The sequence below is a fragment of the Embiotoca jacksoni genome, unplaced genomic scaffold (assembly GCF_022577435.1).
Source record: "Embiotoca jacksoni isolate LCO1_2020_lvr unplaced genomic scaffold, fEmbJac1.0.p SCAF_2, whole genome shotgun sequence".
Classification (NCBI taxonomy): domain Eukaryota; kingdom Metazoa; phylum Chordata; class Actinopteri; family Embiotocidae; genus Embiotoca; species Embiotoca jacksoni.
In genome coordinates, this window is record NW_027185340.1 from 23,383,868 (window position 1) to 23,408,157 (window position 24,290).

Sequence of the window (24,290 nt, forward strand, 5' to 3'; positions counted from 1 at the left end):
CACCTTTTTTGGCATTACAGACATTGTTATTCTCATACTGTTTGATTGCCCTTTTCTGACTTAACCAGACTATGAATAATACACCAGTTTGTCTGCATGTTTGATCTCTAACCTGCTCTGTGTGAAACATATTGAAAAAAATGTATCATGTCCAGTAAGGCACTAGATAATGGGTCTGGCTGTATCTTCTTTTCCTCAGATTTGTCCCCCACAGATCTATGAGAGGTTTGGTATCACTTCCAGTTTCTACTGTCACATCATTCCTTAAAGTGAACTTAGGGACTTAGGACTCTCTGGCCTCATTATTAGCTTTCCATTCATATAGTTTATCCCTTTTATATTTCCACAATGTATCTTCATATGGAGCCATTAGAGAATGATGGATGAGGTTGTTCCAGTTTGGGTCCACTCTGTGCTCGGCCGTATTAATCTGTTCCAAACATAGAAGCCTTCCAGCACCATAAAACGGTGAAGTATACTGTTAAAAATATCCTCCATGTGACTTTAACTAGCCACAATAATTGACCCACTGGGTCCTGTACCTGTTTAAAAACTGATGAGTAAATTACCTTGTGTTGGGACAATTAACTCTAATCATTTTGAACATTTGAAAAAGTGTCATGATGAGTAAAGATGAACATGCTTTTACTTTGTGTTTTTATTATGACATATTCAACATGCAAATACTACATATGTTGCCTGCAGGTGAAGGATATCTCAGCGTTGCAGCATCGAGTACATGAAGTGATCCTCCAACACAGAGGGTCCCATCAGGAGAAGGCTGCTGAGGTGAGTTATTTAGCTCCTCTTCAACTCCTCAGCCCCCACCCCTCTTGTCATGGTAGGAGAAAGCGCGTGAAGAGCAAGGGGCCACAAGGGCCAGTTGTTTTTAAATAAACTAAATCTGCTAACAGTTTTATAACCCTGACCTCGTAAAAGTGGCTGCAGCTTTTGGTCAGCTCTCTCCTGATGGGGCAATCAGAGCCGTCCAGGCCTGGAATTCCCATTTGCCGTCACGGAGAGTGTCGGTGCGTCAGCTGGTGTGTTTGCGAGAGAGAAAGAGAGAAAAGGGCGTGTGATATATGATTGCTGTGTCACGATCCACATGTGACGAGCGTCCTCACAGGCAGAGCATCCAGGCGGCTCTCCCTCTTTCTGCTGATTTCCCTGTTGAAGAAAAGTGCAGGAGTGTGTGTGTGTGTGTGTGTGTGTGTGTGTGTGTGTGTGTGTGTGTGTGAAGGGGACAGAGGAGAAAGAGAGAAACAGAGAGAAACAGAGAGAGGAGGTGAGAGAGAGAGAGAGAGAGAAACAGAGAGAGGAGGTGAGAGAGAGAGAGAGAGAGAGACAGTGAGGGAGGAGAGAGTAGAGCTCAGACAATCAGTGTGTGTGAGAGAGAGGTAGAAAGAAGAGGAGAGAGGAGCTGACTGAGAAACAATAGTTGGACAACAAATCCGGTGTTGCATTCAGGATCTGAGCCTCTCTGGATAACTCTGCTGTCTGTCTGCTGCCGGCCACTGAAGGTAAGACCACCAGCCTGGGTGTCACACCTCTGGATCAGCACACCTACAGCTACAAAGGGATCCTGTCTTCCTATTTTCATACCAAGTACACTGAAAATATGTTCTACCAAAACCTGTATTTACATTCTGGCAGATTAGATTACCACTAATCTGCTGCAGCCTGGTTCTGAGACGATATGATGCAGGTGTTTGTTTTACATTTTCTTCCGCAGCTGTACAAGCATCATACATAGCCTCACTCACACGGAGTTTGAGTGACACTTCTGCTCACTTTTTTTCCGTTGCACATCTTTGAGCTCAGGTGCACATTCCTCTTTTATTGCAGGTCTTTGCGATCCACGAGTCCAGAAACTGCAAGTGGTTGTGATTAGGACGCAGTGTGACATGATGTGTAATAGGAGGAAACATGTTTGTGTTGGCGCCGGTGGGTTTGCTAATCAGGCACTGACAGTGAGGCTGGAAGAATAGTGGAGCTCGCAGGGCTTGTAAGGAGGGTGTGTGTGTGTGTGTGTGTGTGTGTGTGTGTGTGTGTGCGCGTGCGTGCGTGCGTGTGTGTGTGTGTATGTGTGTGCAGGAGGTTAATGGTGGTGTGAATAACTTTTGGATATGTCTGAATATGTGTTTTACAGGTGTGTGCGTTTATGTCTGTGAGTGGATGATTGACTTGGCCTGTTCTGTTGGACCCTGAGGCTGCTTGGCTTATGCTAGAAGGAGATGATGACAGATATAATAGACTCTGTGGTAGGTAGGAGGAGGAGATGAGCTACCACTTCCATTTCACTGAGAACGAGAGGCGTGTGTGTGTGTGTGTGTGTGTGTGTGTGTGTGTGTGTGTGTGTGTGTGTGTGTGTGTGTGTGTGTGTGTGTGTGTGTGTGTGTGTGTGTGTGTGTGTTTGAGAAAGAGCGAGGGAAATGGTGTTTAAATGAAAAATGAAGTGACTACAAAGGACTGGAGGATAATGAGACGGGTAAGAGAAAGAGCCTAAGTGGGAGGAAAAACATGTGAGAAAGAGACCCTACGGAGGACAGGCAGAGCCAGGGAAGGACACGATAAATAGGAGAAACAGAATGAAACTGAGATGTGTGAGAGAGGTGGAGAAGAAGAGGGCTGGAGGAGGTGAGAGTGAGAGAGTCTGACACGAGAGGAAAAGAGAAAGAGACTGAGACTGTGATGCAAACATCCCTCCAGAAATCACTTCCGATGACACCAGATGAGAAACAGTTTGCACAGTGAGAATGTTTTTTTTTATTTTTTTATTTCTCTTGACCAGTTGCATCCTCAACCTAAAAAAAAAAAAAATCACCTTTAACCCACCGGAGCGGAGAAAGGCAAAGAAGAGGAGTAGGAGGTGTGTTTGAAACGTTGCATATTCAACCAGGTGCAGATAGACAGCAATGCTCAGGCAGAGTGGTTGGTGTTTGTGTCTGAACTCTCATGTTTCATATTCTCACACATGCATGCAGACACACACACACACACACACACACACACACACACACACACTGGGGCCCATTGTGCGTGTATTTATTTGGACAGTGTTGAAGCTGCGATAGGCAGTTCACAATGTCTCACTGCCGCAGGAATGCGCTTCTGACAAATGGATGCTCTGCACGAACCGCAGGCCATTGAGAGGATCCTTAACGCCACCCTGCCAGACAAGCATGTGACAGATATCTGCTGCCTGAAGAAACCTGGTCCAACGCGATAAAACAAACACGCCTACGACTCCTTTCGATTGCTTTTTTTTTTTTTTTTCAAAGGCGCCTCAGGCTTGGAGCTGAATGGAGGATTGATCTAGTTTCATGCGCTGCATTTAGCCTGCAGCTCGCAACATTCCCACTGTTTTGTCTTTCTTTCTGATGAGGATGGAGGGAACGGAGGAGGTGGATTTAGGATTTGAGGTGCATGAGTGTTGACCCAGGAAGATTAGGGGTTCTTTTGTAATCAAAACGCACACTGAGCAGCTCCTAAACTCTGACACACGGAAAAATAGCCAGGAAGAAATGGAAAACTGGGAATATTCACACAGATATGTCCTCTTTGTCTTCTCTTTCTGTTTCCGTGTCTCCACTGTTTCTGAGAAACCTACATTGTAAAGCTAACATGAGCTTAGCTGCGGCTCACATGGCTGCCTGTCATTGGCTGCACACCGCTCTCAAATCCACACTGTTTGTCTTATCTTTACTGGGGGGGATATATTTAGTGAGGAGCTTAGCTTTTAGGAGGTTGGCGCGTGGGGAGGGTAAGAGCGGGCGAGGGTGTGTGTGTGTGTGTGTGAATGTGTGTGTGAGAGAGGAAGAGGAAGTTTGTGTGTGTGTGTGTGTGTGTGTGTGTGTGTGTGTGTGTGTGTGTGTGTGTGTGTGTGTGTGTGTGTGTGTTTTGGGAGCTGGCGTCAGTAGACGGTGGAAGAGCTTGGCACTCCGCATGCCAAACTGTGTGTGTATGTGTGTACGTATACAGTATATGTGTGTGTGTGTGTGTGTGTGTGTGTGTGTGTGTGTGTGTGTGTGTGTGTCTGTGTGTGTGTGTGTGTGTGTGTGTGTGTGTGTGTGTGTGTGTGTGTCTGTGTGTCTGTGTGTGTGTGTGTGTGTGTGTGTGTGTGTGTGTGTGTGTGTGTGTGTGTCTGTGTGTGTGTGTGTGTGTGTGTGTGTGTGGCTGGAGGACAGGTCTGTGGTTCTGTACACCACCCCACCCTCCACCCTTCCCCTCTTTTGCTGCCGTCAGGAATCTGCCCTTTAGTTTATTAAAAGCTGGTGAAACAATGGAGGGGGTGAGGTTTGGGATGAGGGCAGGTGGGGAGGTGAATAGAAAATCATGACGTAAACTGTGAGCACGGTGCAGGGCTGGAGCCAATCAGAGAGGAGTGCAATGATGTAGCTGAACAGCAGAAGAGAGGAACAGATAGAGGTATTCATGATGGCTCAAAAAATGACTCTTCCCCCACTCTGCCTGTCATTTCGCTCTAATTCTCCTGTTCTCCGGCGTCCTTTGATGCACCTGTTTTGTCAGCGTGGCAGCTCCATAACCGAGTTGCCCATCGCCACTGCAGACAGGCCCATCTCTGGACAACAACTGTGTACTCAGCTGCCAGCTGGCCTGGGTGATAAAGCAGAGGATCCCTCTGAAGATCTGGCTCCTCAGCTTGGCCCATGTGCCATCGCACACACCAGCATCCCAGCAATGTCTGGAGCCCCACAGCAGCAGCACAACATCCACGAGCGTACCAGCCCCTGTGTACTGTATACGCATTCATTATGTGTGTGGGTTTATGTGTGAGAGAACAAAGACCTATAAGTGAGGTGGGCAGGGGATATTTATACATGCACCCCACTGGTAAGAACAAAAGAACTGAGAAATTATGTTGTACACAACATATGGCTGGTACAGTATGGAGGCTTCATGGTGTCACTTTTCATAAGATTTGGAGATAATGCCATTGTTTCACTTGTACCTGTTGAACAAATCTCCATTGTGGCTTTTTTGCACCTCAAATCTTTTGGCTGTTCCTTCAGTGTATTTCTGAAGCCATTACAGCAGTGGATAGTAGTTATTTTATTATTGATTATTCTGTGTTATATTTAATTAAACTGGTTAATCATTTGGTTTGTAAATTGTCTGAGTAATAAAGTGACTACAACTATGAAGATTGATCAGAAAGTTCAGAGACTGTTCTTGTCTCCGTTGGGGCGCAGCACAATAATTTGTACGGGCTGGGATGTAAGGTTGGACCATGTCCTGGATGTAGACTGGACCTGATCTGTTCACAGCAAGTACCAATGTTTGGAAACGGATGCGGGCAGCTACTAGTAACCAGTGAAGGGAGAGGAGGAGGAGGAGGAGGAGGAGGAGGAGGAGGAGCAGCGGAGTAGTGGGAGTGAATTTAGGAGGTTAAAGACCAGTCGAGCTGCAGCATTCTGGATGAGCTGCAGAGGTCGGATGGCGCTAACAGGTAGACCTGCCAGGAGGGAGTTACAGTAGTCCAGATGTGAGATGACCAGAACCTGGACCAGAACCTGGACCAGAACCTTCCCCGCCTTCTGAGTGAGAAGAGGACGTATTCTCCTGATGTTGTTGCAGCATGTATCTACAGGAACGTGTTGTTGCAGTAATGTTGGCAACTTAACTTGTAATACTTAGTCATGAAAGTTTCTGCTCCATTCATACACAGCAGGAACAGACACATAACTTTTTGATTGACTCTTGTATGGTAAAGTGAAGTCTTCTTATTGTTTGTTGTATCCGACCAACAGCCCAAAACCTGAAGATATTCACATCACAGGCACAGCTTCCATTTGAGCACCAAAGAATGACACAAGCAATTAATTCATTCTGTTGATTAATTTGATGATGCTGATCAACTTATTCATTAGTCAACTAATTATTTCTGCATTAGGAGAATTGTTTATTTGACTTTTTCCACATTTACTGCCTTTTAAATGGTCCCACCTTCACAGTGGTGGAAGAACTGTTCAGATTCATTGCTTATGTTAAAGTAGCAGTAACACATTATAAAAATACTCTAATACTAATCAAATAATTTGCTATATACAGCTACATCTATATCTATATATATATGTAAACACGCACACTTAGACATGTCTGCCACTGTACCGTGTGAGGGAGGGGGCAGCATTTTTCCTACTAGAGTACGGTGGCACTGAGGTACAAAACATGTCATCAAAAACGAGCAGTCCTGAAGTGCAAAGCGCATATTCAGAAAGAAAATGCAAAAACTCCCCAAAAACCTGTGGTCCTGAGGTGCAAAACACAAACACAAAAAGAAAACACAACCACAAAAATGAGCAGCCCTGAAGTGCACAACGCAAATACAAAAATAAAAAACACAACAACAAACACTTACAGTCCCGAAAAACAAATCGCGAATACAAGAACAAACCAGCACAACAACATTAAGGAGGAGTCTGAAGTGCAACTTGCAGCCCAAAAATTACGGAAATAGCGTCATCAGCTGTTCCGTCAACTTTAGCTCCGTTTCCAGAGGATTTCAGGCAGCAGCACCGAGATGGGAAAGCAGCTGTTGCATCAGCTGTTGCTGATGCACCGATCCCTCGTTGTATGCCACTTCTTTACCACCGATAGATGTGCCGAAAGCAAAAATGAAAGCTGGCTGTAGTCAACGGAGATAATGTTAGCCGAGCCTCCATAGACACTCGGACCAATCAATGACAGAAATTCCGTCACCAAAACGGCTAAAACTTGTATTGATTTTGACACGTTGGCTTTATTAGTAAACATGATCTCACATCACAACAGATAAAACTCCATGTTGCAGAACATTAACCAGGCATATGCATGACATCATATTCATTATTAACCATAGATACAAGGATGGATGAATAATTTCCGACTGCTGCGCGTTTTCTTTTTGTATGTATGTGTTTTGCACTTCAGGACTGCTCGTTTTTGTTGTTGCGTTTTCTTTTTGTTGTTGCGTTTTCTTTTTGTTGTTGCGTTTTCTTTTTGTTGTTGCGTTTTCTTTTTGTTGTTGTGTTTTGCACCTCAGTGCCACCGTACCAGAGCCTATAGAGACATCACAATGTCTTCAGTCCTTAAGCTTGGAATCACCGTCTCATAACTCCCAAAATCCACAAGCTTCAAACTAGAAGGGTCGCGGTATGTAAAGAGGGGTTGCAGTTATGTGGTTAGGTTCCCCAGATGTTCTGAACCCGGTCTGGGTTTGGGTGCAGATACTGGGCCCGTCTTAAATGATCTGCCCCTTAGCAACCCAGCTAAAGTTAGATCTACAAAAATGAAGTGGAATTTGCTTAATTTGATTTGCTCTATGACAGATGATATGTTCTTTAATAAGCAGTAAATGCAGATGTAGAGATAGGTCTGAGGTTACATATGATGTATGCCGTGTAATAGTTTCATCTGCCTCTGGGCCTCCTGCATTGGCTCTCTAATTAGTTTTTGAGTACCGGGAATTCCATATCGGTTGCTTAAAGAGGAAAGGAGATTGCTTGGGATTTTTGGGGTTGTCGTGCCAAATTATTGAAGTTGCAATTTGTCTGAGGCAGTGGACATATTCGGAGGAATGCTTCTTACCTGGGAAGCCAAGACGGATGGATGTTTGAGTGGAACGTGGAGCTGAACGTTTGACTGTTTGCTAAATGATCGTCTGAGCATAGTTTAGCAGGGATGTCAGGTCTGTCGACCTTTGGATTTCTCCACATGTTGAAGTAATGTAAATGGGCCTGTAGTTATTACGATGATACTTTCCATTTATGGTTTAAATGCTAAGCATTTAAGGAATTTGGAGGGTGCTGTCTGTTTCATGTATCTTATGAGATGCAAATGTTGGCATGTCACACTAGCTTACTCAACAAAGCCAAGGAGCACAGTCTTTACCAACTACATTAATTTTGGAGTTGCAGGATGCTCTCCAGTAAAATCAGTTATTTCCAATGTTTAAAGAGTTAAAAAAAAAAAAAAAAAGAAGTGGCAGACCTCCCACTGTTGCTGTAAACTGCACGTACGGATAGTTTTTTTTAGTTGTGTTTAATAGAGTCTCGCCTCTATGAGCCAAGTGTCTCGGCCTTTAATGGCATATTTGCACATAAATCCACCTCAAAGCCCCCACTCCACCCCTCCCCTCTAATAATGAACTACGAGTTTTGGACTTGCTTCAGATCTGGCAAGGTTGTGTTAGCTAATACAAGATGTCTGCCTTCTTCCACTGACTTCTGCAGATGCAACAACAGTTTAAGCCACTGTTTTCTCCTGTACTCTGTGCACACTATTCCCACTCCACTGAGCTCTGAACATGGCTGGATGGATGTCAGGGCCGAGGCTTTAGCATGACAGAACTCAGAACCTGGACTGTAAGTTGATGTACCTAAAACCCTGACCTCCTGTTTCCTGTCCACATCACGCTTCATTTGTCAAAGTAAAATGTATCTGAATGTGTTTTAACACAGATAAGATGTCTCTGCATTCCCCTCAAAAAAGTCCATCACCTCATCAAATGGAAATTTTGACTTTGCTGCTGGTGGAGGTTTACTGGTTGGAGTCTGGCCTCGCAGCACTTTTTCTCCACCAGTCATCGAGTGCAGTTGTTTACTTTAATGGAGCTGAAATTTCACGGGTAATTCAGAACGAATGACTTTCTGTATTTTGTGAAGCTCTGCTGCCAACATAGTCAGGTTTTGTAATGAAAATAGTGAGGACCCAAGGTGACACGGTGAGTCTGGATCCAACACTCCTCCCAAATATAATGACTGCAGATCGGACCTCAGCAGTACAACAGAGTGGTACAAGTGCTTGGAGTTGCTTGATCACAGGGATACACAAGGAGGGGATGGACAAGGAGCGTTTACAGAGACTGGATTTGGCTGAAAGTAGGTTGGCACAGAGGGGAATTGTTTTGTAATTACATCAGAAAGACAAACTAGAGTGGATGATGGGGTTGATTCCAAACGACAGATCCAGGAAAGACGCGGATCGTAGTGGTTTTGAGTTTTCGGGTCATTCTATCGCAGAAGTCTCCAACTCGACGCTCACAAGCTACCAGTAGCTCATTACTTGTTTCTGAGAAGCTTGCTGAAGGTTCCAACAATATGCAGTGTTTCGCATACCAAGACTAGCTTTGGCGGACCACCCAAGTATATTTCAGCATTTTGTATTTATTTATTTTTTAACCTGCCTGAGAGAATGACACGATCAATGTGATTGATTAACGAGTGGACAGTCTTCCCTCATTCGCTTCACCTGTGTCTGCTGCACATGGTGTCAGTGCAGCAGAGGTTAAGCTCCGCCCTAAATTGGGACACAGAGATCAGAGGACAGAAACGGCAATGTGCCTAGAAAACACAGCAGAGACTCTCACACTGAGCCGGAAAGAAACGGGTGCTAATAGTTTAAGGAAATGACATAAATACAATATTTTGGGTTGGGCCAGATCTATGAAGCGAGTGTCTGTCACTGAGAAGGTCACAGATCAAAGTCACACCGCTGGTCGGCAGAATGCCGTATCTTTTCAAATTAAAAGCATACAGAAAAAAACATGCACATGCTGTTAAACAGTTGTGATACAAAATGTGTGTTGAGTATCAGTTTGTTTTTGTTCACATGAAATAAGCTTATTCAGCTGGTTTGGGTGGAGCTCAGCCATGTGAATAAATGTTACTAAATATAGGAGTAGATCTCGGACAGCTTCATTTCTTTCAAAGTAGCCCGGGTCTACAAGATAAGATGACTCTTGAGGCTCTACAAATCTGAGCAGGACTGGTGAGGGTGAGCTGAAGGAGAGAAGACCACGCAGGCCTTTCAACTGCTCCAAACCTCCTGACCTTGTTCATTCGTGCTTCAACCTACAGCACAGACAACCAGCACAGACAGGCTTGAAGGCAGACAGGCATCACACACATCCATAAGTTTGCAGTCACAGCGCAGTAATGAACTTCCTCACTCAGATTTGTTCTCAATACATTATCCTAAAAGCCCCAATTATCTGAGCCAGCTGCCAGTCATAGCTATGTATTGACATCACCAGCTTTCAGAGCTTTAGCACGAGTAGCCAAAAGAGACAGTAATTATGATGTGTAGTCACCTTGTAGTGAGGGATGTCCCTGCTTGCATAGCAATGCAGTTAGAGCAGGGCTGTGTCAGCTGGCTGCATAACAGGCAGATGACAATCAATAGACAATCATCTCTCTGCTGCACATAAAAAGGTATTATGGTGGGAAAGTCTGGTGAGCTCAGCTAATTGTTAATGAGAGAGAACAGAGCTGGCTCGAGACCAATTCGAAGATTTGGGGTAAAATAACGTTTCTTTGGCTTGGCTTGGTATTTACAAGGCGTATCACTCCTGTCATTATCTGTGTTTGCTTGACTTCATGGTAAGGCCACCACCTGTTGTCTGTTTAACAAAAACACATGTTCGAAGGGGGAATTGTGATTTATGAGGCAATGCTGAAGAGGTTTTTCTTCTGTGACCATAAATACAGTTACATTGTCATGTTTGATCTGAATGGATTTAACATGTTTTCACTTTATTAAATCCATTCACAGGGTTTTTAAGATGCTGCAGTCACATGTGCTTTTTGCTCATCCATACAAAGCAGGAGAATCATCCAGCTAACATTTGTGTATTGACACACCCAATGGATACAGTGTGCATCAACATCAGTTTTAGATTTGTCTTTAGTTAGCTGGTGAAATCTAATATTAACATTCCTCTGAACTCTGTTTTGTTCTCCACCACTGTCTGGGGGAAGTATGGGACTCTAGCTGCTAAATACACCACAGGTTCAACAGCTGTTTGCTTTTGTTACTGGACAGGTTGTGAAAAGTGGCTTTTTAGAGCTTTTTTCTAAAAACAACAACCTGCTGTGCCTGAAAACTATGATGTGAGGATCTAAGAACTTAAAGTTGTGTGCCAGAAAACCAAAATAATGAGCTGAAAGAAGTTAAAACTTTCTATGGAGTACAGGGGCGCAGCAGAGTCCCCTAATTTTGGAGGTTTTGCACTCTGAGCAAACCCTTTTCCTATTACACACAGTCATTTGATCAAGAGTTATTATGAAATGAAATTATTATGATGATTGAAGCAACTTTAACAGAAAGATGTGGACACCACGTCTTCTCAGATAGTGTGGCATGAGCAGTAGCAGCTTCATCTGTGTCTCCAAAGGTGGCGTTCAGGTACAGTGTGAAAAGTAGATTGCCTGTTTTATATCGTATATACACAACAATTGTACTTGTGTTTGTAAAACACAAAAAAATAGAGTTGAACCTGTTACAGATACATGTGTCTAACACATGGAACATGTCATCCATTATGCGTGACATGAGCAACACAAAAAAGTGTCTAAATTTTTTTCATAGAAAACAAAACAAATTACTTTGGTTTCATGGTGTGCCCAGATGCTGCTTCTTCAGAAAAGTTGAACTGACTCAGAAACCTGGGGCACCTTACTGTTTTTCTGTTGGAGTACTGATTGTTCTCTGGTTCATATAATGAAGCGGTCCTTTGCTGTGTGCACCGCACCCCACCGGGCGCATCCAGGGTGGTAGGTGAAGGTTGCCGGGGAGTCAGTGGAGGCCCAACAGCAGATTGTTGCCCTTAGTGCTCCCTTACAAGTTGATCCGGCCATGCCTTCAAGGTTAGTTCGGTGAGGTGGAGGGAAACATCTTGTAACAGCTGTATATCTGTATGAATCGTATCCTCATAGGGGCTAATCTGAATGACATGCCTCAACTTTCCTGCTTCATTATGTCTTGTCATCTTATACACTGGCTCGATCCTAATGGAGTGTGTAATGTCTAAGACAAGCCCACAAACGATGCTGATAGTGATACTTCAGAAGAGATGGGGATAACAGTGGTCGTTGTAATGCTCGGCCAGGTACGGCTGGCAGGGCCGGAGGTGCTGATGGGTGCTGGCTCTCTGAGGCAGCCTGCAGCTCCGAGAGGCCGGGGCCGCCAGCTATGTAAACCCTGCAGCACATGTTCGACGGGCCAAAGAAACATCTCGGGGAGTATTTATTTTAACGGGCCAAATGATACTTCGCCTTCTCTCATGAGGAATGTTAAGGTTAAATGATTCCCCTTAGAAAGAAAAACACTGGGGCTGGAGTGTGTGTGTGTGTGGGGTGGGAGGAGGAGGGGGGGTACAGCTGAAGTAAAGGCTTGGTTTCAGTACAAATCAGGAAATCAGTTGTTCAGCGATGAAGCATTAGGAAGCATTGTGTGTGTTTATTTATTTTTTCGCTCTTAGATCATTTCCTCTGCTTTCATTCTGCCAAATGTTCCTGCTCTGACTTTGTATGCACCCACTGTTCATGCATATCTACGATATTATTAGATTCATCAGGTTATAATCTCAATATTGACCAAATATTAATGCACCCCACAAACTAGTTATTCTATGAACATTAGCAGTCAAATACTTTACACACAGTATGTCTTACCTACTGACAAAGCTAATGTTAGCGAATGTATGATCTATTTAGGGTGAGGACTAATAATTAATACCTTCTGACACTTGATCAAACTATCAAAGATGTCACCGGGAAATTAATAACTTGAATTACCAAATTTATGCCAGCAGCATCAAACTGCATGACAAAACCATCTTTGTTTTCATCTAATATTTCCCTCTTAATCTATAGTGCAGAGCAGAGCAGCCCGGTTTGGCCCACACCTTCTTTTTTTTGGCCCACAAGCTCCGGCTTATTCTCCTTGTTCTTAAGTGCTGTAAAATCCAAACCGTAATTGCTTTAAACAGTAAATGTTTTGTAGCTAAAAAGTACATAATAGGAGTTTTGCATCAATGTACGGCGCAGTGCTGTTAAACTTCCCTTTTTTAAATAGCATTGGTCTTATCTGCAAAGAATGATGGTATTGTCTCTGTGCTGTTAGTGTGTCCTACGTCACTGACTCTGGGCTGCCAGTCAAGATAAGAGATTGAGGCAGTGGCTCATTGAGAAGAGAACATTTAGAAAAATATGCAAAATGACCGTTTTTGACAACAATTTCTGCAAAATAATAAAACAATTTAAAAAAAAGTATTACACAGGATAAAAAGAAGTGTTTCAATTATTCAAAAATTATATTTCAGATTTAGAATGTTAATTTTCTGTCAAATGAAACCATTATAATAAAATGGCATTTGACATAACAAAAACATGAATTTGGGCACCTCGGCTATAGTGCATTAGTAATAAGAGTAAAAAAACACATATTTCCATATATCCACTTATGAATAAAACCAAGCAGCATGTAGATTTCTAGAGGACGAGCAGGTAAGTTGCTGTGTTTAGTAAATTTGAAAGTTCTGCTTCAGCTTCTGATGTCACCGTGACATCCTGTTTACATTTTGATCAAAGACTACAGACTACAATTTACGCTTTATTAAAGTTATAATGGTGCAAACGAATTCAGTAAATCACTTGTTTAAATCCAACAGTCACATTTTTGGGGAGTCAGATGTCAGCTGGAGAACAGCCTCAGCAGCTATGTGCATGACCTCTGTGGTTTCAACCTGACCTTTGACGCACAAGTATAAATCAAGCGTTCGTAATTAGGAAGAAATATTTGCACAAACGAAGTAAGAATTTATGAGTAGATGGTTTAAACCACTCCAGTAATCAACACACAGACCAGGCTAACAGTAATTTTAAAAATGTCCATAGAGCTGTCATTACGCTCCTTTCTCACCTCATGACCCGGCATGTACACACACCTCCCACTAATTCACAACACATTGCCTTTTAGTGAAGCTGCCTCGGCCAGCACCAAGCTCCCTCTTAACACAAACCCTATTGTCAGGAGGACTATAAAATCATAAAAAAACGTAAATACACATGAAAATATGCTGCGGGACTGGCAGAGGGTTTGCAGTCATGAGAGGGCTTGTTGGGAGTGATTTGTTTTAATGAAAAAGTCATTCTCGGGGAGAGGAAAGGGCCTAGCTGCGGGCTGTTTGTGCATGGCTTAAGTTTCTCCTGTGTAATAAAAGCACCAGGAGTTGTGCGTCTACATGTGTGTTCAGTGTGTGGGTGTACCGTCGAGTAAAGGAGACAAAAGAGGCAGCCGGCTTTGGAGACGCACACAAACAGTCAAATACTGACAAGAAGTAAAAAAAGAAAAGCTGTCTGGAGAGGTTGTTTTATTGACTACACACACCTCGCAGTAGTATCACTAATAGACAAAATATACAACCGACGTATTGCTTCTCTTCTTGTCTCTGCTCGTGTCTCCACTGAAGCCTTCCTGTTTGTCTTCTTCTTCCAGACTGTGATGGATTAAGACGCTGGGGGATGGAGCGGCCTGATGAAGTAACCCTCCTGCTACCGTTCTCCCTGCAGCTCGCTGACTTTGAACCACTACTAAACTAGCAGGAACAGAAGAGAAGCAACAATCCTCCACTGTGAGACTCTATAAATCAGCCTGGGCGAGAAACGGACAGAAGTGTGAGTGAGACAGCGAGAAAGACAAGAAGACACAGAGGTTAACAGCAACGACGGGACGCGTCGGACATCCCGTCGACAGCCTCAGGGTGGCCCAGTCATGAAACCCTCAATCTCTGTGGGCCCCCCCTCAGGCCTCCTGCTGGTCCTGATGTGCTGCCCCCTGCTGGGCTTGATCCAGTCTGCCAGCAGCAGCAGCAGCAGCAGCAGCAAGGCCGGCGATAACGGACACCCGCACCTGGGGGACACGGACCCCGAGCGCTGCATGAGGCACCACTTTGTGGAGACCATCACACACCCCATTTATAAATGCAACTCCAAGGTAAAGAAAAAAAAAACACACAAGCACACACTGTAAGCCAACCTACCGCACTGCAGTCACGCACTCTTATAAAGTTGTTAAAACTAACAGTGTCAGGCCACCTGACAAATGAAATCATTTGTTACAAACATCAGGGAAGCAGTTCGGTCCAAATTAAACCTCAGAGGCACAAAGAAAATCCCAAAGCAAAAGAAAATAATAATCCTCCAAGAGTGATTTCCTTCACACATTTCTTTCTCTACTAATTGTTGCCTCTTGAAATCTTTCTCCATTTGTTCACTCTGTCGTTCCTTCCCTCTTTTCTAACATCTAAATCTTCCCCTCATTTAGACAAGTCACACTTTACTTTTCAGGGAGTGTGTGTGTGTGTGTGTGTGTGTGTGTGTGTGTGTGTGTGTGTGTGTGTGTGTGTGTGTGTGCGGTGCTGGACACCGGCCATGCTGCAGACGTATTCTGCACCTCAGCTGGGACTGAGTTTTGGCTGAGGTGGACATCTCCGTGTCAGCCGGCTCTCTGCTGCCTCTGCCAGAGGTTAAAGGAAGAGAGATGGGCTGGAGAAGTGAGTAACGACGTGGAGATGCAGAGCTCATTCTGAAGTTTCACGCAATTTGAAAACTTCATGTAAAGAGACTGATGATCCGCTGCCCAGCACGTGAATGCCATTGTGGAAAAGGTGCCGTCAGGTTTCTCTCCTTCCTTTTGTCGTGCACCAGTGCAGTTGCTCTGCGAGCGTGAGTGATCTGTTCTTTGGTCTTTTTTTAATATTCAGACTCTGAGTGCATCGAGCAGGTGGCCAAACCACAACTCAGCTCAGGCGAGGCAGGAGAGACAGGGCTGAACACACTCACAGCATGAGCCGGGCTCTCTGTTACAGAACACAGAGAGCAGACCGGAGGCCCGGCTGAGCGAACGTTTTACACCTCAGCCTGCACACAAAATCCACCTGCACCATGACTGCTCACTGCGTGTGTGTGAGAATGTAAATGAATGTATTTAAAGAGGACTTATGAACATATCTCTACCATTGTAGATATATATTCACACAAATTTTACACATAAACTTCAGTATACATATCACAAGGAGTTGAACTCCACCTGTGAAAACAGTATGATGTCTTTTGTGGCTCTGAGGGGAGAAATAAACCAAACCTGGGGATTTCATCGTGGTTATCTTGGCTCTGCGTTTGAGTCTTCAAATTCAAAAGAAATAGGGTTGGGTTCCATTTTGAATGTTGTTCCCGGTCACTAAAACAGCACATTTTGTTAAGTTCAGACGCTAAAAAAGCTTTAATCGAATCTTGTTATTTTTTATCAGCAGAAAAAAGTATTGATAGCATTTATAACTGGTGCTGCTGGCTGTTCTGTCCAGTTAACCTGACTGACCTCAGCAGCAGCTCATTAATGGTCATTTCTTAATGGCTCCACTAAAACTTCAGTCTGCTGGTTAATGTGCTGTCTTCAAGCTGCTGACTGTACTCCGCCGCGGGACGTTGACTAAAGAGAGTCATGTCATATTAAACTCCCACTTCAACTTTTTATGCATCAAATCAATATTTGGAGCTGGTTATGGTCAGAGCTGTGAATCAGGACTTCATTTTTCTGGGAATATTCACAAATTATGAGCGATGTGTCCTCCTTTTAGTCAGCAGGTGTCACTGAGTATTGCCATGGAAACAAAGGTTTCAATTCAGAGTTTTAGTTTCTTTAGGCTTAAAATAAGTCAATGAAACCATCCTATTTCCAATAGACTCATGTAAGAATAGATGTTCAGCTTGTTTAACAAAATATATGGTTTTCATGTTGTGGTTATTTACGGTACAACTTTATTCATAACTTGAGGGTCTGCACATTAAGGCAGTATCTGTTTGCAGAAATAGACTATCATATTCATAAATATATTTTCATTACTGTATAATCACCTAATCATGTCTACATAGGGAGCAGGTCCTCTCCCACCGTCATGTTCCTACAGTAGCCCAAAAGAGACAAACTAAACTCTGACTCCGCAGAGGACCTTCATATTTCTTCCAACCACCGAGGTTTCTCTTACACACTGGGAGGAGGAGGTGAGGGGGTTCAGATGGTTGCAGTCTGCAACCTCTAAACTCTACACACTGCTCCTTTAATGACATTCAAAGGTCTTCAGGTTTAAAAAGTGGATCTGACGCTGGATTCATTCTATAAACTGCCACCAAACTCAAAGTTATGAGGATTTGAGAGGCGAGGTCTAATTAATGATACCAATGTGTCAGCTTTGTTTCTAACTGTGGTCTTTGTGCACCGGCATACTGACAGGTTTGTAGGAGAATAAGAGCGGAATCAGCTACTACAGCTACAGGTAGAGGGCTGCACACAGAGACAGTTAGAGGGGCATTTTACAGAACAAGTGCCGTGGAGTCAGTCGTGTGGTCTGAGCAATCACTCATCCAAAAGAACACAAAAAACGAAAAGCTTTGAAGGTTGCTTTTCAATCACCGCGGCATTTACAGGAGGTTTCATGCATCAAAAAAAATGCCTTTTCTATTATTTCCCATCAGGAATCTCTGAAAAAACAAATAAACATAAACCCTAAACCCATAAGCCTGTTGTTCTTCTGTATGGTTAAGATATGATGGAAGAGGGATTCAGAGTTGTAGAAATGTTGAATTTTTTGACGGACAAAAATTCCTTCTATCAGCAGATGGAGTTTGTTCAGAAGCGCTCATGACATTTAAACCTGCTCCTTTTTTCTTTTGTTCTTGTCAAACTTAATTTAAAAGGTTAAGAATGAGAGTTGAAACTGAATATTACTTCCACTATTGAGTCATCAATCAGTTGTTTAGTCGATAAAATGTCAGAACAAAGTAGAGCCCACCGTGACATCGTCAAATGGCTGTTCTGACCAACCAACTTTCTAAAAGCTCAAAGCAGATTCAAACATTTTTTAAAAACAGGAAACAGAGGATGTCGGGTGTTTGAACTTTGTAACTAACTCAAGCCACTGACTCATCAAAATAGCCTGGGATTGATTTTTTTGACAAATGTTTTGTTGTTGCAGTAAAAACTGACCACCAATCTGAAAGTATCAACGGACGACATGTGTCACCTTCGCCTTCCATCATTTACAGAGATCTGAGCTCCGTGACGGGACGTTGATCACCACAATGTGATGTGGGAGCCACAGCTGACTTTACAGCTGTAATTTATATTGGACAGCTATATTTGCTTGCTACTGAACAGATTCAAATGTGTGCATCCAAAACACATGGATCATTTATAAAATGTGTTTTTGTTACTAATTTAACTGACAGTTTATACAAAGCTACTGGACTTTTCTGTTAATCATCGTGTTTCCAGTTTCTCACAACAATAAAAAATAATCCTCAAATTAACCCATAATGGACTATAATCCTGATTTTACATTTATGCATCAGTGATAATAATCTACTGATGGAATATATAACTGTATTACAGCTTGCTGGACGTTCTACTGTAATGAAACACTCACTTTTAATACTGAGTAGATATTCTTGATTGTATTTACAAACTTTTACTCAAGTAACTGTTTTTACAGTGCTGTGTTAGAACTCAATCTGAATACCTCAGCACTGCTTCTTTAGAGCCCCACTTTATCACTAGCTTAGTGAAGCCACATGAAGAGGTGAATGGTAATATGTGTGTGCGTGTGTGTGTGTGTGTGTGTGTGTGTGTGTGTGTGTGTGTGTGTGTGCGTGTGTGTGTGTGTGTGTGTGTGTGTGTGTGTGTGTGTGTTTTTTTTTTAATGTCGCTGGTCATGAATGAAAGGAGGAGCAGACAGAGAGGAGGCCAGCAGAGGAGGGAGGAGAGGGTTTGATAGCCGGATCCCCAGCCAGGACAAAGACAAATGGTCTTAAAGTGGCGACAACACTCCTAATGTGTGTGTGTGTGTGTGTGTGTGTGTGTGTGTGTGTGTGTGTGTGTGTGTGTGTGTGTGTGTGTGTGTGTGTGTGTGTGTGTGTGTGTGTGTGTGTGCGTCACCCTGCCATAGCCCCAGACAGGCTCTTGTCAGAGTGGGTACACAGGTGGCGACACGCAGCAGCTGACAGAAGGACATGACACAGGAGTCTGTTTAGGGAGGCGACAGGAATGTAGTGACACACAGAGGAATGGCAGTCAGACGGTCACAACACTAATCAGGCCAGAGCTTTGTATGTACATGCATGTATTGGAGCTGACTGATCGAACTTGGGGAAAGCTTGACAGAGATTCTCGTGGACAATCTTTTACGAACGGCTGCGTGACCCTGAGCTCTGAGCTGCAGCAGGTGAAGGAATGTACGACTGCTCCCGCTGCTATCTCTCATTTTGCAGGTGCAAGGCCGAGGCTGGGAGGCTTAGGAGACATTCGCACCCCAAACAGGCCACTCGCTTTTAGACCAACACTGCCTCATTGTACTCCGGGAGCCTTTTCCTCATCCCTGACACAGCCTGAAGGTCAAGGAAAACCCACGTAAAGGACTTATCTGTTTTTTATTAACTCTTTTCCTTCTCTGCGCGCTGTCTTCCAGATGGTGTTGCTGGCGCGCTGCGAGGGCCACTGCAGCCATACGACCCGCTCCGACCCCCTCATCTCCTTCAGCTCGGTGCTCAAACAGCCCTTCAAGAGCACCTGCTCCTGCTGCCGGCCGCACACCTCCAAGCTGAAGGCGGTGAGGCTGCGCTGCGCCGGCGGGACTCGCATTACGGCCACCTACAGATACATCCTAGCCTGCAACTGTGAGGAGTGCAGCTGAGCAGGCGGCGGCTCCCTCCCACACTCTCGAGACTCTCAAGATCCGTCATTATTCTTGGCCTCGGACCTTAACTCTTAAGCTGTCCAGGGCGTTTTGGTTGATCATTGGTTTAGAAAATTGCACCAGAGATGCTTGTTGTTAACTGGAGAGTGATAGTTTGGTGCAATCAGATCACCCTCATGTGGGCCTTCAAACTGACCTGCAGCCCCTGGGGCTCAGATAGAACATATTATACCCTCACCATTATGCACAGTCAATCAGTAGAAACCATTCAAAGCATATTTCTCCAGCTCACAAGGCCAGACACCACAAACTGCTGCTCCCACGGGCCAATCGGAGACCCTCCACACTGCAGAGACACACGACACTCATTACAGGTCTCCGTCATTCATAACACACACGCTCACAAACCACAGTATAAGAGCTCATTACCAATATCTGTAACAGCCTTCTCGCAACTCCATAAAAGCTCCACCACGCTCTCGACAACAAAACAAGATGCTTCGTTACGAAGAGGACACAGCTCGGTGAGGAGCGGTGGGTCCACAGGAAATGTGGTGGATCTGCGAAGGAGCATTGGCAACGCGCTCACTCACCCAATAACATTTTACACACTCCCTGCAGACTTTCATCTAGCTGTGTAAAACATGAGCGAGGCTGACAGGAGAGCTCATCCAGTGAACAATAAAAGAGAAGTAGAGGAGCGTGGAAAAGGAGCCCCCGGGGTTGAAAAGACGACCGAGGATGGAGGTTTGATCAGCCTCGGGGTGGTGGTGGTGCGGACTGTCAATAAAGTTTGAATCTTTGTGACGGTCCTATCAACATCGTTGGAACAGCAGCTGCCATCATGCTGGACTGATAAAACTGCCTGTCGTGTATTGTTACCAATGACATGTCCAGTGTTTTGACTTGGAGGAAAGATGCTCGTCAAAACAGCTCTATGATGCTCTGCACACGTCTGTAAAGCCGGCGTACATTTCCCTCCTCGTCCACCACGATGAATACAGAACTCTAAACTCAATATAATTCATTTTCTGTCTGTGTGTGTGTGTGTGTGTGTGTGTGTGTGTGTGTGTGTGTGTGTGTGTGTGTGTCTGTGTGTGTCTGTGTGTGTATGTTTGTCAGGCTCAAACTTATTGGCCTCCAGAACTTGTGGTTGGTTTATCTGAATTTAAAGTGTCTCATTGTTCAAGCTGTGGTTTTTCTATCATTAAAACTCCAGTTTCAAACCACAAAGAATTCAGAGCATACCTTCAGAATTGGAATAGTTAAATGAAGGATTTTTGGAAGCAAAGAAAGACATGAATATTTTGAATTTTTTTAAGCAGCTGAATACCCACCTTTGAAAAGTAACCCCGTCTGAATACTAAAGGTGCTCTGCAGAGTTTCATGGTAAACACACACAAGTTGTCTTTCCTGCCACACATTACGGCCACCTATCAATCAGTGGCGTGACCAAGGCTGTCGGCAGGCATGCGTTAGTTGTGCGTCTGCACAAAACTAACAAACCAAAAGCTGCTTCGGGGCGCTACTAAAACTCCACAGACTACCTTTAATGTTCAAATTTGGATAGCACTGAATATAATACTCAAACATTTTATTTTGAAATGTAAATGAAAAGTTTTACACACTCAGAAACTTGATGAAGTTTTTTCTGAGGTTTAACACATTAATAAGTGTGCAGCAGTCATGCCCAGTTCACACGTTTACAGTATTTAAATTCAGGTAAGGTCAAAAAAAATCACTTTGCTTTGAATTAGACTGGACTGTATAAGGACGACGCATCGCCACTTCCTCCCACTGAAGGAACCTGAAGCTAAGATATAAGACATACAGACACCTCCCCTGGTGAGTCTGTGTGAAAGTGACCCTTGTAGGTGAAACCTACATGCAAGCCAAAATGACTGTTATGTCAACACTCACTGTACACTTTTCATTTTCTTCAAAAGAACGTGTACATAGCTACATATTAAATATTTTCCCCCTTTAGACTGGTTGTCCTCTTAGCTTGGTTGGTAGGTTATAACATTAATGTGCTAATTAAAGGTTCAATGTGTACATTTCGGGGAATCCATTGGCAGAAATGGAACATGACATTCATAATGATGTTTTCTCATGTTTCTGCAGCACCCCATAAGGGACAAACCAAACACGAACACTATAGAGAGCCTCCACACTTTAAAGGGGCTTTTAGTTGGTCTCAATCTGAAACCTCACTGCTGGATGCCACTAATTCCTTAAAAAATGCTCCTTTAAATTAGCCTTCAAAACACAAACGTAACTCACTGAATTTACGGTACCATAGTAATGGTACGAAATGTTTTGATTGTAGTTGTGAAAACTTTATTCAGCTCGAAAACAGTGGTAGGAAAATGAATGGTGAACAGTGAGGCTTATTTAAAAAGTGAAATTAGAAACAATAACCCTGGATTACATGCATCCCTCATGAAGGATATTTAAAATCCACTGCAGAAGCTTTAAAAACCTGATGTACAGAGACATGGTTACAGAATGTAAATTCATTTAATGCTCAGCTATAAGTAGTATACGAATGAGGCGTGATCTCATGGAAATGTTCTGGGTTATCATGACTGTAGGTATTCAGTAGTGGTTAAAATTCACAATTAGGCAAACAGGTACCATAAAAGAAACATAGAATTATCTTGGTGTTTCTTTGCTTCCATAAAGCTTTACATCATAATACCTTTGACATCAGCTTCTAGTTTAGATTCTAATAGTGACACTATGAATGCAAACCTGTTTCTTCCGATGCAGCTTGTGGCACAACAAAGATGGATGTACAAGAAAAAAAAAAAAGAGAAAAAAAAAATATACAACAAAAAAATAAAAAAAAACTCAAAGAAGGCAGGCGAGTTGGATGAAGTTGTCTTCTAGCAGTCATGTCAGTGATGGACGCTGAGACACAATAAAAAGTGAATCTCCCTGTGTCGATGAATTGAGTACAAAAAAAAAATACATGAAAGAGTGACTGTGTTCTGCAGGCAAGAGTTCAGAGCTCTGAGACTCACAGACTCTTTACTATAGTCATCCACATACATACAGTTCATTATATGCACTCCATACGGATGTCTTTGTTGAGAGCTGAAACGTTACTGTACGCTGGGAAACTGCACAATATGCTTCAATCCCGACGACATCTGACAGCACGGCCGGCTGCTTCACACGTGAACCCAATAAAACGGTTTTCCTTCAACTCTGGAGATTAATCTGCCTCTCTCTGCTGTCTCCTCTCACTGTGCCTCTCCTTTATCAACACACACAAACGCACGCACACACATTAGTGGAGAAGAGGCTGTTTGTGACATTAGGCAGGAGGTGTAATTAACTGGGGAACTAGCGTGACAGACTGACAGCAAGGGTGAGATAATGGCTCTGAAGCTGATGCCACTTTCTTTTCAGGCAGAAATAAAAAAATTTTTTTTAAAAAACATAAAGAGACAGTTGGTGAGTTCCAGACTTTCTAATTAAAGAAGTATTCTTCAAATACAGTTTTCGATCTCAGTCTATTTCCAGGTGTGAGGCAGGCTGGCAGGCAGATGTGATCTTTTTATACCCCCTCACACCACACATTTATTCACTCTCGATCCTAATCACAACCATCCAAGCGTTTAATAAAAATCATAGAAAAGAGGCATTTTATTGGACTGCTCTACAAGTGCCTCATTCACGTCGGTGTGTTTAACATTCCTTTATAATGCCAGACGTGAAACATGGACAACAGCCATGTGCGGCAGGGTTCACAATATGACTATTCACTGCCTTCACATTAGTGTGGGGCCGAGGATTGTGCTCTCGCTCTCAGCACGCACTTCACTAAGGAAATATTCATAAAATACTGAACACTAAAAGAGATTCACATTTATCAGGTCTGTCTTAAAACAATAATCACATCTCAAGATGGACATTGAACCAGGCTTTTCTTGCTGTTTTATTTCATTTCATTTATCCATTTATTTGACAGGGTCAGTGCTCATTGATCGACAGAAACGCGTAGCTTAAGTTCGGTGTGTCAATTCTCCTGTTCATGCTGCACATTTAAAGTGTGTCCTCGTTTAGTGCTTAAGAGTTGACCAGATTTGATCTAAAGTTAATGTGAGGCTTTGGCAGTCTAGGCATCTACAGAGGCTGAAACTTTGGAAGATATACATGATCTGATTAACTGAGACGGCTGAGGCCTCATTAGCTTTAGTTAGTTGTTCTTTGATGTATGCATGTGGTGATTGTCCATAATAATAATAATTAGATGATCAACATCAGACATGCAATATTGCCTGAAAATAATCTAGTATGGGGAAACTTAAGAACTGGGGTGGACGTCATTTGAAAAAGTGAAAAAAAGATTAAACAAATGTTTCAAGGTTTTTGTTTCCAAGGAGCAAAAAGCTTCACATTCAAATCTAAAATCTGAAAACGTAAAAAAAAAATGTTACACTTTTGTCTTATGTTGTTTTTCTGGTGGGCAAATGGGAAAGTTAAATAAAGAGTCAAAGTATTTTCAGGAAATGAAGAATAAAAAGTTCTTGAAGTAATCTGCTGCCCTCTGCTGACCGGCAACACGACATACACTTGCAGCTGAGTTAACTGTCACCTCTGTGACTGTGCTGCTCGGCAGCATCACAGTCACAATGAAAGGCGGAAAGCATGAAGGAATTGTCATCCATCAGTCTGGTCTCTCTGTCTCATCAGGCAACTTCTGTTCTGGCTATCGACAGAGACAGTGTGATGTCCCGAGGTTCAGAGT

General features: G+C 43.3%; 1 protein-coding gene across 2 annotated transcripts; it reads left to right on the forward strand.

Annotated features, from left to right (window-relative positions):
* Positions 1-62: 62 nt before the first annotated feature.
* Positions 63-22,749, forward strand: ndp (norrin cystine knot growth factor NDP). 2 transcript variants are annotated; one of them, XM_069155113.1, is made up of 4 exons: positions 63-468; positions 706-789; positions 14,281-14,778; positions 19,304-22,749. In XM_069155113.1, exons 3-4 carry the CDS (start codon positions 14,557-14,559, stop codon positions 19,526-19,528), a joined length of 447 nt encoding a protein of 148 aa, XP_069011214.1. In that variant the 5' UTR covers positions 63-468; positions 706-789; positions 14,281-14,556; the 3' UTR covers positions 19,529-22,749. The 2 variants fall into 2 exon arrangements, with proteins under 2 accessions (XP_069011214.1, XP_069011213.1); XM_069155112.1 differs by lacking the exons at positions 63-468; positions 706-789 and adding an exon at positions 1,140-1,520.
* Positions 22,750-24,290: the final 1,541 nt, after the last annotated feature.

Excerpts from the sequence above, each read along its gene's own strand:
- ndp (XM_069155113.1), top strand. The coding sequence starts at position 14,557 with ATGAAACCCTCAATCTCTGTGGGCCCCCCCTCAGGCCTCCTGCTGGTC. Across the intron at positions 14,779-19,303 it reads TTTATAAATGCAACTCCAAG|ATGGTGTTGCTGGCGCGCTG; the intron begins GTAAAGAAAAAA and ends GCTGTCTTCCAG.